General features: G+C 41.3%; 1 protein-coding gene across 9 annotated transcripts in view; it reads right to left on the bottom strand.

The window, feature by feature from the left end:
- The window catches only part of LOC137250537 (HUWE1-associated protein modifying stress responses), a 133,266-nt gene that overhangs the window by 96,788 nt on the left and 18,824 nt on the right, over positions 1-17,654 (bottom strand). For 7 of the 9 annotated variants that reach the window (XM_067783516.1, XM_067783514.1, XM_067783511.1 and 4 more), the window contains exon 7: positions 650-4,283. In XM_067783516.1, the coding sequence (XP_067639617.1) occupies positions 4,160-4,283 (124 nt within the window). In that variant the 3' untranslated portion in view covers positions 650-4,159. Of the gene's footprint in view, positions 1-649; positions 4,284-17,654 lie in introns of those variants that run through there. The other 2 variants (XR_010953002.1, XR_010953003.1) reach the window with 2 other exon arrangements.

The raw sequence follows: 17,654 nt of genomic DNA, 5'->3' as shown, positions 1-17,654 counted from the left end.
GTATTATTTCCCAAAAATATACAGCCGCCTATTTGGCAGATTAGTTCTTTTCTTATTTATATCCACCTCTTATCGAAAATTCGTTACGATATTGGGGTCGAAATACTCGCTACCAAAAAGTGTGGTCACAAAAATATCGAGTATATAATATCGGTATCGAATGGAAAAAGGATCGATATGTATAAGTATCGCATCGAAATTCGTGTCTCTAGGTAAGAGTGTTGTTGTTGTTAAGAGTTGGTAAACACCTCTGCTGAGAACGGATTAGTGTATTGAGTGTTTGTATTGAGTAATTTAATGAAACGAGCCTGGCCCGTGCCCATCTTGCGCAACCTGTATAAAAGTCTCTTATCAAATATCAACAAAAATCAGCTGTTCCATTAACTTACAGCTTGCGCTGCCATCTAGCGTATAATAGCAACTACAGCCAACCAATTAAAACTTACAACTTGCGCTGCCATCTGGCGTACAATACAGCTTGCGCTGCAATCTAGCGTACAATAGCAACTGCCGGCAATGCACTGCAAATAATCACAATAGTGCCATAGTACAAATAGATTTCTTTATGTGCTCAAATTATTTTAATAAAATATAGCTAAACAAAAGCACTACGACCAAAATTGCCCAAAGCTCGCTAATAGTTCCAATCTCCATCTTTACAACCAAAACTTTATTTATAGATTTGAATTCCAAATAAGACCGAAAAAGGGACCCGTACATAAAAACAGCAATTAGAAATAATCAGCCCTATTCTGCATTTCGACTTGGATTGGAATTTTTTCGATTTGGCAATTTTGGTATTCTGTGTTCCAATCTCTTTCGATCCAACTTCGAATCGTTCGATTTTTTGTATTCTGCATTTCGATCGTAGTTCCGTTTACTAAGTTGCAAATTAGTTGGCGAAAAAATATTTTCTTTTTATTTTTTTATTAATTTATAACAGAATTTTAACAAAAATGTAAGTAAAACTTTTTAAGAAACGTAGAAGGCTTGATGATGATTGTTTTTTATATGTTTCCAGGTCAAAAACAACATGTCGATGTCGAAGTCCTTGGACGTATTTGCCCCGCAAAAGTATCTAACACATACTTGAAAGCATCCTTGTTAAGTCGAGAGTTTTTTTTTTTGAACCTAAAAAAGAAAATAAGTCTTTAAACTTTACCACTTTTAAGTTCAGTTTCATACAATTCGTCACTCATCTCAAATGGATTACACAAATGTCGCAATATTTGCTTTTCCATTATCGTCTGGCCATTTTCGTATGCGTTGCTTTCCAACTCCACAAATATGCCGCGAATATTGATTCCATTATAATAGACAGCTATAATTTGTGTCTGTTCGTTGGGTCCAGTTATATGCCAAAGCAAGCTGCCGGCGTAGAGGAAGGTGAAGCGAAAACGTAAACAATCCTTGCGGAAGGAATAAATAAACCTTTATAAAGTATTTTAGGCCAGTGCAATGAAATTAGCATCCTTAAAAATCAGAAAATGTCAACTATATTCGTGCAGGAATCCGTTTTAACAAAACTTGGTGGCCACGGCAGGGAATTGGCCAAAAGAACGACAAAAACACACTTACAATTATGAAAGCACTTCACTCAAAAAAATATAACACTGCGGCAATATATTCTATTGCTTTTTTTTGTACAAAATGGCGTGGATAATAAAATATAAACGTTTTTCAGTGTTTTTTACAAATTTGCTTTAATTTATTTTGTTCCAATGTTCACACATTCCGTACCAACAGATGATTTCGAAAAATCATTTGCCCTTCCTCTTCTCTTTACGATTCCGTCGTAATGCAGAATACCAAACTTCGATTAAAGCGGAGCGGAGAACGGGAACGTAATCGAAATGCAGAATAGGGGTGAATATACATATATGATAGCGGCGCTCTTTTGCAATGCACAAAAGAACCCGATTGTTCCATGTTTCCTGGTCATACCGCTCGCCTATACAATTAATATCATACTCAAATATATTAAATTAAATATTATTTCCCATTAAATTATATTTCTCTTCACAAAAGTTTTGAATGCGTGTCTTTATGTATGTATGTTTACGTACATATTATCAATTAATTGGTACAACTGCTTACGCTTATAACGCATTCAAATAGGATGTTAATATGAGAGCTATTTATGTATTTAGAAACTAACTCTCAACGCTTAGATAGTAGCACTTAGTTAAAGTAGAAAACTAAAATGTATCAAATTTTCAACAAACTGCAGATAAACTTATTTCTAAAATTCTTCTGTGCATCATTACTTCCATCATATATAAATGTATATACATAACGGTATATAAACGTATATATGTGTGCATCATACATGCATGCATTTAACTCCAATTCATGGAAATACATATATTAGACTGGGTCGATTTATTAACCGATATCGCTACATCGATTTTTCGATAGGATTTGGGCTCAGGAAAAAAAAAGTTCCACCACGCATACCCAAAAAAATAATTTTCGAGCCTGCGAAATTTCATTTTTTTTTTTCGACTTTGATTTTTAAGGTTTTTTTCATGACCTACTAAAAATTTTTTAATTTGATCGTAAAATTTCTATGTATACCCTGTCCGACGCAAACATGTCCGCTAAAAACGTTGGCGATAACAGTTTAAAAAAAAATATATTTTAAAATATAAAAAAATATTTTAAAATATAAAACTATATATTTTTTTTTCAAAAAACTGTTATCGACAACGTTTTTAGCGGAAATTTTTGGCTCGGACAGGGTATTGTAACGAATATTAGCAGCACTAAGGGATACTATCATCTCTAAGCCGATGCTTAGCAGTGACTTTCATGCAAACCAATAATTCAATCATTATGTCTACACATATGTACATACACGCAGCGGAGAAGCAACGCACAACCACATGCATAAATCTGAGATACTCCCGAAAGTATGCAATGGTTGTGCAAGTGTCGCTCGCACATACAAACACATGCAGATATCTTATCTGAGATGCTCCCAAAAGTATGCAATTATAATTGTGTTCAGTTTCATTTAAGCAAGCTATTGGTTGTGAAGTATCAGTGTTTTTGCGAAGTACTTTAATAAAGGCCATTTTGCATTATTAAATATTGCAGTTATTTATTCAACAGTTTAGTGATTCGAACTTAGCAGAAGGTTGCAAATAAGAGGATTTGCAGTAAATTCGTTACAATATGAAAATTTTTTTATTAGGTCATGAAAAAAACCTTAAAAATCAAAGTCGAAAAAAGTCAAAAAAATTAAAATTTGCAGGCTCGAAAATTATTTTTTTGGGTATGCGTAGTAGAACTTTTTTATCGAAAAATCGATGGCGCAATATCGGTTAACTTTCGTCCATACAAATCGACCCACCCTATCATATATACACACTTTATACAAACTAGAACCATATACCAACTAAGACTGTATTTATTTGTTGAAATAGCATTTTTCCGTTGACTATGCTTAAAACTTATCACGTTACTTAGAAATTTTTCGTTTTTCTTAGGTGTGATTAATAATCAAAACATATTTTGTTTCTTTTTTCTTAAAAAAAAAAAAACCAATGTGATCCAGATAAGGACGCTTACATCATGAATTTATAAAATTCTATATTTGAAATATAATACTCGTATTAAATATAGAAGATATAACCAATCTAATCATTTTTTAAGAAAATTTACAAGGCGCAAAAGTATATACATACATACCTATGTAAAAGTATGTTATCATACTAATATTTTTAATTGCCAACCATTTTTTGAAGATGAAATAACTAAGCGATTTTTTTTTTTTTTTTTGTGATTGGAAATATGTACAGCATTTGCATTTGTATTAAAATTTTAGTTTTTTAAGGATATATGTATGTATATATAAGCATTCTATGTGTCGCAGTAAGGTTTAGCGTTTATATTAGGTATAATAATTTTTTTAATTCCAATTTTATTTTATTCAACTTCGTTCTTACCAGCTTTATTGCCAAATTAACTTGCGAATATTGTGTTTTTACATTCTGTACATTTCCTTGAGATTTTTTGAATTTTCGAATTTCTTCCAACTATGGTTTGTATCTATTATGTACGTACATTTAACTGACTGTGTTATTTTTTGAAGGGTAACTAGTATAAGTGAATTGATTTAACACTATCGTTGTTAGCTAAATTCAATTCAAAATTTCTACATGAAACGCTGGCGTTTACTACTGTAATGGCAAATATCCATTTTATCATCGATGGGACTAGCTGGACGTTTACAATGACGGGCGATTTCGTTGGCAACAAATGCAAATAGTTCGGGCCCACTGTAAGTAAGAAAAAAGTTCAGTTTTAGAAAGAAATCCTATACATAAATGATACATAATGAACTGTAAAACCCAGCTAAGGCGTGAGACTAACACAGTTATGCCAACCTCATGAATAAATCATCTCACCCCAACTGACGCGATAGTATAAAGCTTTTTGTAGATTCGATCTCTCGTCGGACAAGGTGTACATATCTTATATTATAACTTTAAACGAGCAATTCTTGAATATTTGTATGTTTGTATAGCCGAACGATCTCGAGAGCGGTTTAACCGATATAAATGAAATTTGGCACAGAGATAATGTATCACCCTCTAAGACTTTCTACCTAGGTGTTGCCACTCAGAATGTTTCACAAGGTTGCCACCTATTCGAAAAAAATGCATGCCGATATGGGTATCAAACGAAAGGTATTTCACTCCGCATTACAATAGGGACATTTTTGAGTAGGGTTGCCATTTAGGGCTGCCACCTATTCGAAATTAAAAAAATTGCATGAGATATGCCGATATGGGTATCAAACGAAGGGTATTTCGCTCCGCATTACAATAGGGACATTTTTGAGTACGGTTGCCATTTAGGGTTGCCACCTATTCGAAATTTAAAAAAATTGCATGAGATATGCCGATATGGGTATCAAACGAAAGGTATTTCGCTCCGCATTACAATAGGAAAAATTTTGAGTAGGGTTGCCATTTAGGGTTGCCACCTATTCGAAATTTAAAAAAAAATTACATGAGATATGCGGATATGGGTATCAAACGAAAGGTATTTCACTCCGCATTACAATAGAGACATTCTTGAGTAGGATTGCCATTTAGGGTTGGGGTATTTAGACGAAATAGTACTCTACTTACTCATATTCTATTAAAGCTTTAAAGGAGAGCATTAAGGTTAAAAATCTTCGTAAAAAAGTCTTACACATGATTCGACTTAATTTTCTTAATTTCACACACGCTAATAAAATTGAAATGCAATACCAAGGCACCGTGGCAAATTCTAGCAAAATATATTTAAATGCATATTTTTAGCAAATATGAAATGAATAATTGTAATTTCTCACAGATTACTATTAGAAAGATATCTCACCATAGCAAAAAGATATCTTACCATGGTAATTTGCCACCGCTGAACACTAGAGGCATATGTTCAATTTGAAACCGACATCTAACCATTTAACGACTTACCAACAGATGGCGCTTAGGGAAGTAAGTTGACATTTAATTAAACCAACTGATAGTTGTCATAACTGATAGTTCTCATACGTGAAATTTCCAAGTTTTTGGAATATAATAAAATTGTGAGACTTTCACAGTGTATAACTAAAAAAATGTTTGAAATTAATAATTCGGCGCATGAAGATATTCGACCTAAATAACTTAGTTCTCGATTTCACTAATCGTCATAGCAATCCCTTATACTATAGGCTGGAATTACCCATTTCAAATTTTTCATTCCAGTTCATTTTGCGGTTAGTGTTTGATATGTTTTTATACTCAGTTGAGCAGAGCTCACAGAGTATATTAACTTTGATTGGATAACGGTTGGTTGTACAGGTATAAAGGAATCGAGTTAGATATAGACTTCCATATATCAAAATCATCAGGATCGAAAAAAAATTTGATTGAGCCATGTCCGTCCGTCCGTCCGTCCGTCTGTCCGTTAACACGATAACTTGAGTAAATTTTGAGGTATCTTGATGAAATTTGGTATGTAGGTTCCTGGGAACTGATCTCAGATCGCTATTTAAAATGAGCGATATCGGACTATAACCACGCCCACATTTTCGATATCGAAAATTTCGAAAAACCGAAAAAGTGTGATAATTAATTACCAAAGACGTATAAAACGATGAAACTTGGTAGGTGAGTTGAACTTATAACGCAGAATAGAAAATTAGTAAAATTTTGGACAATGGGCCTGGCACCGCCAACCTTTAAAATACGGTAATTTAAAAGTTTTGTAATTTGGCAGTCGTGGAAGATATCATGATGAAATTTGGCACAAACGTTACTACTATTACTATATGTGTGCTCAATAAAAATTAGCAAAATCAGAAAACGATCACGCCCACTTAAAAAAAAAATTGTTTTTAAATCAAATTTTAACAAAAAATTTAATATCTTTACAGTATATAAGTAAATTATGTCAACATTCAACTCCAGTAATGATATGGTGCAACAAAATGCAAAAATAAAAGAAAATTTCAAAATGGGCGTGGGTCCGCCCTTTTTCATTTAATTTGTCTAGGATACTTTTAATGCCATAAATCGAACAAAAATTTACCAATCCTTTTGAAATTTTGTAGGGGCATAGATTTTATGACGTTAACTGTTTTCTGTGAAAATGGGCGAAATCGGTTAAAGCCACGCCCAGTTTTTATACACAGTCGTCCGTCTGTCCTTCCGCATGGCCCTTAACACGATAACTTGAGCAAAAATCGACATATCTTTACTGAACTTAGTTCACGTACTTATCTGAACTCACTTTATCTTGGTATAAAAAATGAACGAAATCCGACTATGACCACGCCCACTTTTTCGATATCGAAAATTACGAAAAATGAAAAAAATGCCATAATTCTATACCAAATACGAAAAAAGGGATGAAACATGGTAATTGGATTGGTTTATTGACGCGAAATATAACCTTAGAAAAAACTCTGTAAAATGGTTGTGACACCTACCATATTAAGTAGAAGAAAATGAAAAAGTTCTGCAGGGCGAAATAAAAAACCCTTGAAATCTTGGCAGGTATTACATATATAAATAAATTAGCGGTATCCAACAGATGATGTTCTGGGTCACCCTGGTCCACATTTTGGTCGATATCTGGAAAACGCCTTCACATATACAACTACCACCACTCCCTTTTAAAACTCTCATTAATACCTTTAATTTGATACCAATATCGTACAAACAGGTTCTAGTCACCCCTGGTCACCTTTATGGCGATATATCGAAAAGACGTCCACCTATAGAACTAAGCCCCACGCCCTTTTAAAATACTCATTAACACCTTTCATTTGATACCCATATCGTACAAACATATTCTAGAGTCACCCCTGGTCCATCTTTATGGCGATATCTCGAAAAGGCGACCACCTATAGAACGAAGGCCCACTACCTTTTAAAAATACTCATTAACACCTTTCATTTCACAACCATATCGTACAAACAAAGTCTGGAGTCACCCCTGGTCCACCTTTATTGCGATACCTCGAAAAGGCGTCCACCTATAGAACTAAGGCCCACTCCCTTTTAAAATACTCATTAACACCTTTCGTTCGATACCCATATTGTACAAACACATTCTAGAGTCACCCCTGGTCCACCTTTATTGCGATACCTCGAAAAGGCGTCCACCTATAGAACTAAGGCCCACTCCCTTTTAAAATACTCATTAACACCTTTCGTTCGATACCCATATCGTACAAACACATTCTAGAGTCACCCCTGGTCGACTTTTATGGCGATATTTCGAAACGGCGTCCACCTATAGAACTAAGGCCCACTCCCTTTTAAAATACTTATTAACACCTTTCGTTTGATGCCCATATTGTGCAAACAAATTCTAGGGTCACCCCTGGTCCACCTTTATGGCGATATCTCGAAACGGCGTCCACCTATGGAACTAAGGATTACTCCCTTTTAAAATGCTCATTAACACCTTTCATTTGATACCCATATCGTACAAACGCATTCTAGAGTAAACCCTGATCCACCTTTATGGCTATATACCTAAATGGCGTCCACCTATAGAACTATGGCCCACTCCCTCATAAAATACTCTTTAATGCCTTTCATTTGATACACATGTCATACAAACACATTTCAGGGTTTCCCTCGGTTCATTTTCCTACATGGTTATTTTCCCTTATGTTGTCACCATAGCTCTCAACAGAGTATGTAATGTTCGGTTACACCCGAACTTAACCTTCCTTACTTGTTAATATAATGTTTATTTCCTCCTTATCATAATGAATTAACATAGTGAACAAAAAATGGGGCTATATTGTCAAGATCAAATCTCGCCGCTGTCATGATAGCACCTCTGAGATTTTTATTTAATGGAAATTTATAATGGATACATACAGTATGCAAAACTGAATCGAAAAGACCAGCCCACACATTTTTCATGAGCACTGGATGGACGTTCCGCTACGTTAGATGTTATTTCACTGCCAGTTTTGAAAAAGGCCGCGTATCTGATGTTTTCCATTTGTTGTGCGCCCCCTTTTAATTTTTGATACAAAGAGCCGACTCCGAACGGCATCTGCTAAAACTGATGAATTTTGCTCGAAAGTTTTGAGTGTTTGCCAAAATACTGCCGAAGGGTGATTTTAATTAAATATTTTACTGTTTTTTGTCCGTCACGAGAACCTTCGAAAGGGCAGGCCAGCGCACTTATTCTTTGCGTAGCGGCCGGTGTTGTTGTTGTTGTATTAACGATAAAGACGCTCCCCGAAGGCTTTGGGGAGTGTTATTGTTGTTGATGGTCCTTTGCCGGATATAGATCCGGTACGTTCCGGCAAATAAGCACCATTAAGGTACTAGCCCGACCATCTTGGGAACGATTTATGTGACCACATTAAACCTTCTAGCCCATCCCGCCCTCCCCACCATCTAGTTCCATGGGGAACTTGGAGCCGCCAGAACCCCGCCTGCTAAATATGCATATGATACATTCTTATTTGGAACAGGATTCCCCTCGCGTAGGTGAGGTTGACAATTGGGTTGCGGAAGCTTTGAAGCTATAAAGCTTTGTATTGCGCTTATCAACCCATTGAATCCCTGGCGGCCGGTGTGATTCCAAACTATAGTTAAAGTTGAGTTTAGTTAAATTTTGTCACTTTCATTTCAATAAAATTATACTTCGCAAACTCTAACAAACCTTAGGGTTAGTTTACACACACCCCGAATATGCGGACTTTAGTGATCAAATTGTAAAGTATTGCGTTAATAAACTTAGAGATCGGCTCAAGGAAATAATTTAAACATGCAGTTACATGAGTCATTCAGAAAAGTTTTACTCGGTTGACAAAATTTGTGACAATTGCAGCCATTTTGCAATATTTTCTATGGAAAATATATTTATATTATTTTTTTGATTCTATGGTGAACTTATTTCATATATTAGGATCTTTTACTGAGGATAAAGAGAGACAATTTTATGAAAATTACGGATACTAAGAAATCGTGTACTTCCATAAGTCATCAAACATCGAAACCTAAACCAAAATTAAAAAAGTCGATTAGAAAACCGACTCATGTAAAAATGCCACAAGTTAATACTAGAGATGCTATAACGAAATGTTGTACTCTGAACATTTCTATCTATTTATTGAGTCGTTTTTACTATTGGCATATTATTTAAATAAAAAAACGTAAGGCACGATAACCTCCGAAGAGATTTTAGGCCGAGCATCTCTTCCAATTTGCATCGAGCTCCTTTTTAATTTTTCCAACAAATTGATAGGACCCCGCGGTAGGTATACCTGTCGTAAGAGGCGACTAAAATACCGGATTCAAGGGGTTTGTGTAGCGCAGCCCTTTCAGGTTGCCAGCGCAATACATACCTTCTCCAAACCCAATTGTAAACCTCACCTATCCATGGTGAATCCTGTTTCATTAACAGCCGAGGCTCTGGCGACCCCGACATCCTCATGGATCTAGGGGGTGGGAGGGCAGGGCGACCTAGAAAGTCGCATGTGGCCATAACAAATTGATTCCGAGATGGTCGGGCTTGGTACCGGAACGCACCGGATCTGCATCCGGCAAAGGACCATCAACTCCATAACACTCCCTAAGGCCTACGGGGAGTGTCCTTATCGCTACAACAACAACAACAACAACAACAACAACAACAACAACGGGACCTACTTGTTTTATGGCGACTCCGAACGGCATCTGCAAGACAGTTGAGTTTTCACTGAGAGCTTTTCATGGCAGAAATACACTCGGAATGCTTGCCAAACACTGCCAAGGGGCGACCCGGCTTAGAATAATTTTCTTGGAATTGAAAAAACTTGTTTCTAAAATTTTGATATTGCTTTGCCCAGGATCTCCGGTGTGGTAGGCGGAGCACGCATCACACCACGGGGGCCTACGAAATCTATATATATAAAAAGAAGAGTACATTTTGCTTGTCACTCCATAACTCGAAAACGGATATGAAATTTTTAGGAAAGATACAGGAAGGAGAGATGATGATTAGTTGATTTTGAAATCCCAAATCGGTTTAGCCATTCTTGAGTTATGATTTTTTTTTAGAAAAAATTCAAAATTTGAAAAGAAAAAATAAAAAGAAGTGTACGTTTTGATTGTCACTCCATAACTCGATTGTTGTTAGTAAATGTTGTTGGGTCACGTTCATTTCAACATTTGCGAAGAGTGACTGGTCATTTATGTATGACGTATCGTGAAGCATGCGAGCAATTAGGTTTGCTTGAAAATGATGCGCATTGGGATTTAACGCTTCACGATGCATCGATTGGTCCTTCTCCACATCAAATACGTATCTTATATGCCATAATCGTGTCAACATGTTTTCCATCAAATCCTCTTGAATTGTCGAATAAAAACAAAGATTTTATGGCAGAAGACTATTTGATTCGAATGCGTCATCATACAAGAAACACTGATTGGCTGATTTCATTGGAAATGTATAATAAGGCATTGATAGCGATTGAAGATATGTGCCTTACGATTGCAAATAAAGGATTAGGGCAATTAGGTTTGTCACCACCCAATCGTCCAATGCATAATTTATTTGATCGAGAATTGCAACTTGAACAACAGTATGATCCCAATGAATTGCCAACATTTGTGAATTTGAATATTCCTAAATTTGAATGTTCCTAATGATTTTGTCGGTGATATTGCCAGGTTTCGCGAGGCGAAAAAACTGGAGAGATCAAGGGGGTAGCCGTTTATTCTGTTGCAAAGCTCATCGATCTGTGGGCCTGGGCCTGTGGCCATTATTGTGCAGGCATCGGCGTAGGAAACGATAGTAACACCTTCTGGTGGCGAAGGTAGCTTAGATATGTAGAAATTAAACAAAAGTGGGGATAGGACACCACCCCGTGGCACCCCTTGTTTAATTCTTCTTGGTTTTGATGTTTCGTTTCTAAATTGCACCGATGCCTGCCGACCACCCAGATAATTTGAAAGGAGTGATATCGGTCGATAAGACTCGCCTTCGTTGGCAGGTTTGCCAGGCTTAGTAGCGGGATTATCCTTGCCATTTTCCATTTTTCGGGAATGACGAAGGATTCCAGTGACAGGTTGAAAACATGTGTCAGGTATTTTATTCCCTCATCGCCAAGGTGTTTAAGTATTGGCATGGCTATTCCGTCAGGGCCTATCGACTTGGAGGGCCTGGCCTTACGGATGGCTGCTTCAACCTCTGTGGGGGTGATGGTAATGCGTGGGACGTCGTGTTTATGTTTATGGGCTCGTCTGTTAGAACGACGTCTGGCTTTGTCTACAGAAGAATGCATTATAAATTGTCGGCAAAAGCCGCTCGCCCATTTCTTGGAATCAGATAAAGTTTTGTCACCGAAGGCTTTAGAAACTTTATCATTGTGTTTAGTAGGATTAGACAAGGATTTGGCGGTTGACCACAATTTATCAACAGCCGCAGAGGGGTTGCAGTTCTTTAGATGCTCCTCCCATTTGGTACGTTTATGTTCATATACCAACCGCATGATATCCAAATTAAGACTCCTAATAAGGGTCTCTAGGGTTGAGGTGTCTCGCAAGGTCACGTTCTTGTGCTAAATTTGCGGCTTCGGCCGGGAAATGCAGTATGATTTCAGGTATTCTACCGGCCGGGATGAAGCGTACAGAAGCTGAAGGGATGACCTTACGGAACGCATGCTCGCCCTGGCGGACATCGGTCGGAACGGGAAGAGCAGCAAAAGATTGGTTTGTAAAGGTTGCGTAATCTTCCCAATTAGGGCCTGCTTATGCTTGCCGGATGCAGATCCGGTACGTTCCGGTACGAAGCCCGACCATCTCGGGAACAATTTGTTATGACCACATGCGACCTTCTAGGCCATACCACCCTCACACCCCCTAGATCTATGAGGAGCTCGGGGTCGCCAGAGCCTCGGCTGTTAATGAAACAGGATCCCCTGCGAGGACAGGCACCTTGTAGTGGTGCAGGGGCTTACGCCGATCAGAAGTTGTTGCGAGCCGGCCGGATGGGAGCAGCCTCACTACTCACATCCGACTGATCCGTCGCGCATGCGAGCGGTAACTAGGAACTGTCACCTCCTAATCCAGGGTGTTATGCGACACCGTGCCCATCGGACTGGTTTGCAGCCAGGAGGTTTACAACACCGGCTGTATTATAACGGAGCCTCCCTGACACCGGGCCGCCTTGCGGAGTAACTATGGCCTTACCGCGTCAAGGGGCTCTGCCGCGGAGGACGAACCCAGTTCCCCTATTATACTAAATAGATCACTACGCTTGCCACGACAGGCATGTGATCATACGAACAAGATGATGAATACAAACACAAATAAAAACAACAATAACAAAAATCAACAAAAACAAGCTGATGGGAGGGATAACAAGTTGAGCGCAAAGAGTGGGGGTAACAACAAACGCCGAAGGGAATAGCATGGGGAGAGAACTTACTCTCTAAGCCATCTAAATCTGACTGCGGAAGAACTTGTCCTTTTTGAGGAGCATGCCAGGGACGACGATGACCAAACGTCCGGAAGCGAGACGGTCAAGAAGTTCAAAAAGGACACGGCAGGCAAGAACCAGCACCAGAGTGGGCAGAGCACCACCAAGGCGAATAGCGAAGGCAAACATCACAGTGGGTTAATCACCACCGTGAAGAATAACACAGCCAGCAAAAATCAGCAGCACAGTGGGCAAAGCACCACGAAAGCGGAGAGCAGCGTCAAACCACAGCATGATGGGTTAATCACCACCAGTGGGCCAATCCGGGCAGAGGCAAAAAGCGCAGCCAGCAACAGCCCTTGCGAAACCCGGCAAAGGAGACCCCGAGAGGAGATGTAAGAGCAGCGGGAAAGTCGCAAACGCAAACGCTCACCCTCAAGGGAGAGACATCGCCATAGTAGTAGGGAGTCAGCGGCCAAGAGATACCTGGGTGAAGTGCACGATCGCCAGTACCCAGGGGAAAGAAGACGTTCCAAGTCAAGGGACGATAAAGCCGACCGTGACGGAGGAAGAAAGATGTTGAGTCTAGAACGCGGAAGACGATCACCAAAGGAAAGTGCAAACGCCAGAGCAAGGTCATCGTCGTTCGAGGACTCTGGCACGGAGCATCGCCATGGTGCGAGCTGGCCCGAACTGGGGCAGCCAGGTGGCTTCGACGACCCAAGAAGAATCGGGCTAAGTCGAGCAGGAAAGAAGTGGTAATTTCGATACCTAAAGCAGGGAAGGACTCCGGACAGTGCACGCGAGAATGCACTGCAACACATGAGGCCGAGCAAGAAGAACCCATCCGCCTGGAAATCAAGGCGGGGTGAGAGGGAAACGGCAAGAGGCGAGCACGCATCGCACCACCGCGGGTCACATAACCGCGGGCATCAACAAAGAAGCCGTACTGAGAAACAAAGCGCTCCCGCTAACAACCGGGGGAGAGGTCAGGCACGACGGGAGGACGCAACACAGACCAGGAAACAGAGAGCTTACCCCACACCGTCTACCTCGAGAAGAGCGAATGCGCCGCTGCCAGCACCTGGAGCAAGAAGAACCCATCCACCTGGAAATCAAGGCGGGGTGAGAGGGAACCGGCAAGAGGCGAGCACGCATCGCACCACCGCGGGTCATATAACCGCGGGCATCAACAAAGAAGCCGTACTGTGAAACAAAGCGCTCCAGCTGGCAACCGGAGAAGAGGTCAGGCACGACGGGAGGACGCAACCAGGGGGACAGAGAGCTTACCCCACACCGTCTACCTCGAGAAGAGCGAATGCGCCGCTGCCAGCACCTGGTACATCAACTGCGCAAGGGAGGCCAAAAATGCAAGGCTACTCGGATGCCTTAAAGGGCATATGGATGGCGGTGCTTCCAAAGCAATACCCGGCGGAGGTCTTGAGCCAGGAAGAGCTGACGCGGCTGCAAGACACGATAATGATCGATGTATCGAAGAGATGGGGAAAGCAATCTCTGGCTTTCTGCGGCGTATACTTTAGGCCAGGATTACTCCTTGTAGACTGCAAGGATGAGAAAACAGCCGAATGGCTGACCAGAGTCACACCAACTCTACATAGTTGGGAGGGCCCTGCCCTTATTACGAGGAAAGGGGATGATATACCGCCGATGCATACCGTCACCATGTATCTCCCCAGAAGTACTGATAACGAATTCGCACTTACATAAACTGCTGAAGGCACAGAACACCTTCTTAAATGTTGGGATGTGGCGTATAATCAGCAGCAGCACTGAGGAGGGGGTTTGCGGGTAAACATGGCAATTGACGAGGCGTGTTGTTGTTGATGTTGTAGCGATAAGGTTGCTCCCCGAAGGCTTTGGGAAGTGTTATCGATGTGATGGTCCTTTGCCGGATACAAATCCGGTACGCTCCGGTACCATTGCACCATTAAGGTGCTAACCCGACCATCTCGGGAACGCTTTATGTGGCCACATTAAACCTTCAGGCCATTCCCTCCCTCCCTACCCCCAAGTTCCATGAGGAGCTTGGGGTCGCCAGAGCCTCGTCTGTTAGTGATACAGGATTCGCCGCGGATAGGCGAGGTTGACAATTGGGTTTGGAGAAGCTATATATTGCGCTGGCAACCTGACAGGTTGCGCTACACAGCCCCTTGAATCTGGTATTTTAGTCGCCTCTTACGACAGGCATACCTACCGCGGGTATATTCTGATCCCCTAAACCGCTGGGGTATTGACGAGGCGTCGTTCATCAAAATAAAGGAAGCTAGCTTCAAGGTGAACTACCGGTTCAGCTTCGTCCCGGTCAGACCTTGGAAGCAAAAAGTCCCAGCCAGTGTGGAACAAACCCACCTTCCAGGACAAGTCCAGAGCACTGGGGAGCAAATCGAGGAGGCAGCAACAACATCCAGGACAGCAACATCCAACCAGTGCCCAGCCAGTGTCTCGTCAGCCACAGGGAAACAACCGGGTTAATCACCGGTCAAGAGCCTACGCAAGCTCCATCAACAGAGGAGCTACTGGAAGGTCTAAACTTAGAAGACCTTGGGTTGGAGGATAGAGAAGAAGGCCTGCGGCTGTCCGGTGAGGACGAGCCGTTAAGGCTTCATCACTGACCGGCCCATACACAAACGTTGCCCAGATCAACCTGCACCATGCTAAAGCTGCTTCGGCAGTAATAGCACGCAGGTTTGCCTCGGAGGATCTGGGCATAGCACGCATCCAAGAACCTTGGGTGTATAAGGGTCAGGTGAAAGGCCTAAAAGGGAGAAATAATAAGGTAATTTGGGATCTTTCCCAAGAAAGACCAAGAGCGTGTGTAGTGCTTAACAACTCCATTAACTATTTCTGCATTACAGAGCTTATGAGTCAAGACCTCGTAGCAGTTCAGGCGACGATGGTAATACAAGGAGAGGCAACGAACATCGTCTTCGCAGCGGCCTACTTTGCGGGAGACAACTACGAGGTCCCTCCAGAGGGTGTGAGGAAACTGACGGAATTTTGCAGATGGGCAAAATTACCGTTGATAATGGGATGCGACGCGAATGCGCACCACGAGGTATGGAACAGCACAGACACCAATTCGAGGGGTGAGTCCGTTCTTGAATTTATTATTAGTAATGACCTAAGCATATACAACGTTGGGAATTCACCAACCTTCATCACTAGGTCTAGAGAAGAAGTCCTGGGCATAACCCTAGGTAACGATCTGGCTGATGAGCTGGTCTCTGGATGGGGGGGGGGGGGGGGGGGGGGGGTTTCTCTGAACCCTCAATGTCGGACCATCTTATTATCCAGTTCGTCATCGGGGCTATACCCATAGAAGGACCACCAAGGCGAGACCCCGGGAACACAAACTGGGACATGTTCAGGAATATAATACAGAGAAATCTTTCTATTATAGATAGTAGGAACAGAGGAACAAGTTATATGGAATTAGAGAGCAGAGTTAATAACTTCAACCGTGTCATTATTGAAGCGTTTAACTCTAGCTGTCGAGAATCCAAGGGCCCAGGAAATAAAACCCCCTGGTGGTCGAAGAAACTCTCGGAAATGAGGAAAACCGTGCGCAAACTCTTCAAACAAGCGAGGCGCACGGGAAACTGGGAGCAATACACAGCGAATCTAACAACATATAACAAAGAGATTAGAAAAGCTAAAAGAAATAGCTTCAGAAAATTTTGCGAGGGTATTTCGGAGGTTCCAGAGGCGGCAAGGCTTCACAAAGCCCTAGCCAAGGACCAAAGGGAGACACGACTATCGACTAAGCTCCCTGATGGAACCTACTCAAGGACTGAGGAAGAAAGAGCACGTGCCCTACTTGCAGCGCATTTCCCGGACGCATCCTCGGATACCTCAACGGAGGAGGCTCGAGAAGAGAGACCGACACCCACAGATTGGAACCTCGCCAAAGAACTCTTCAACGATGGCACAGTTATGTGGGCAGTAAAGTCTTTCCAGAGCTACAAATCTCCGGGAGTGGATGGTATATATCCAGCCTTTCTGCAGCAGGGCGAGGAATTGATCCCACACCTGGTCATGATTATGAGGGATAGTCTCGCACTGGCTTACATCCGGACGGTGTGGAGAAGAGCAAAAGTGGTCTTTATACCTAAGGTGGCTAAAAAGGACTACTCCAATCCCAAGGCCTTTAGGCCTATAAGCCTGACATCCTTTGCTCTCAAAGCAATGGAGAAGATTGTAGACCACGAGATTAGATCAAAGGCTCTCGATAGAGTGCCACTACATAAAGATCAGCATGCATACAGAACAGGCAGGTCGACAGAAACTGCACTGTATCAGCTGTCCACAGAAATCCAAAGTGCGTTCGAGTGCGGGGAGATAACTCTATGCGCATTTTTGGACATAGAGGGGGCTTTCGACAACACGACACACGAATGTGTGAATCGGGTACTCGAGAGAAGAGAGATACAACGTCCAATCCGTATGTGGATAAACGCCTTATTGCGTACGAGGATTGCCGAAACCTCAAGTGGGGACGGTACAGTAGAGATTAAAACAACGAAAGGATGTCCACAAGGGGGCGTCCTGTCACCCCTACTGTGGAGCCTGGTAGTAGATGAACTTCTACAGAGGCTCTCAGACAACGGATCCGATGTCAGGGGTACGCGGATGATATTGTTATCATTGTAGGGGGCAAATTTGAGAGCACCCTTTGCGACATAATGCAAAGGGCATTGAGGTTAACGAAAGAA

This window comes from Eurosta solidaginis, chromosome 4 (genome assembly GCF_040869045.1).
Source record: "Eurosta solidaginis isolate ZX-2024a chromosome 4, ASM4086904v1, whole genome shotgun sequence".
Classification (NCBI taxonomy): domain Eukaryota; kingdom Metazoa; phylum Arthropoda; class Insecta; order Diptera; family Tephritidae; genus Eurosta; species Eurosta solidaginis.
This window is presented reverse-complemented; position numbering and strand designations above follow the sequence as displayed.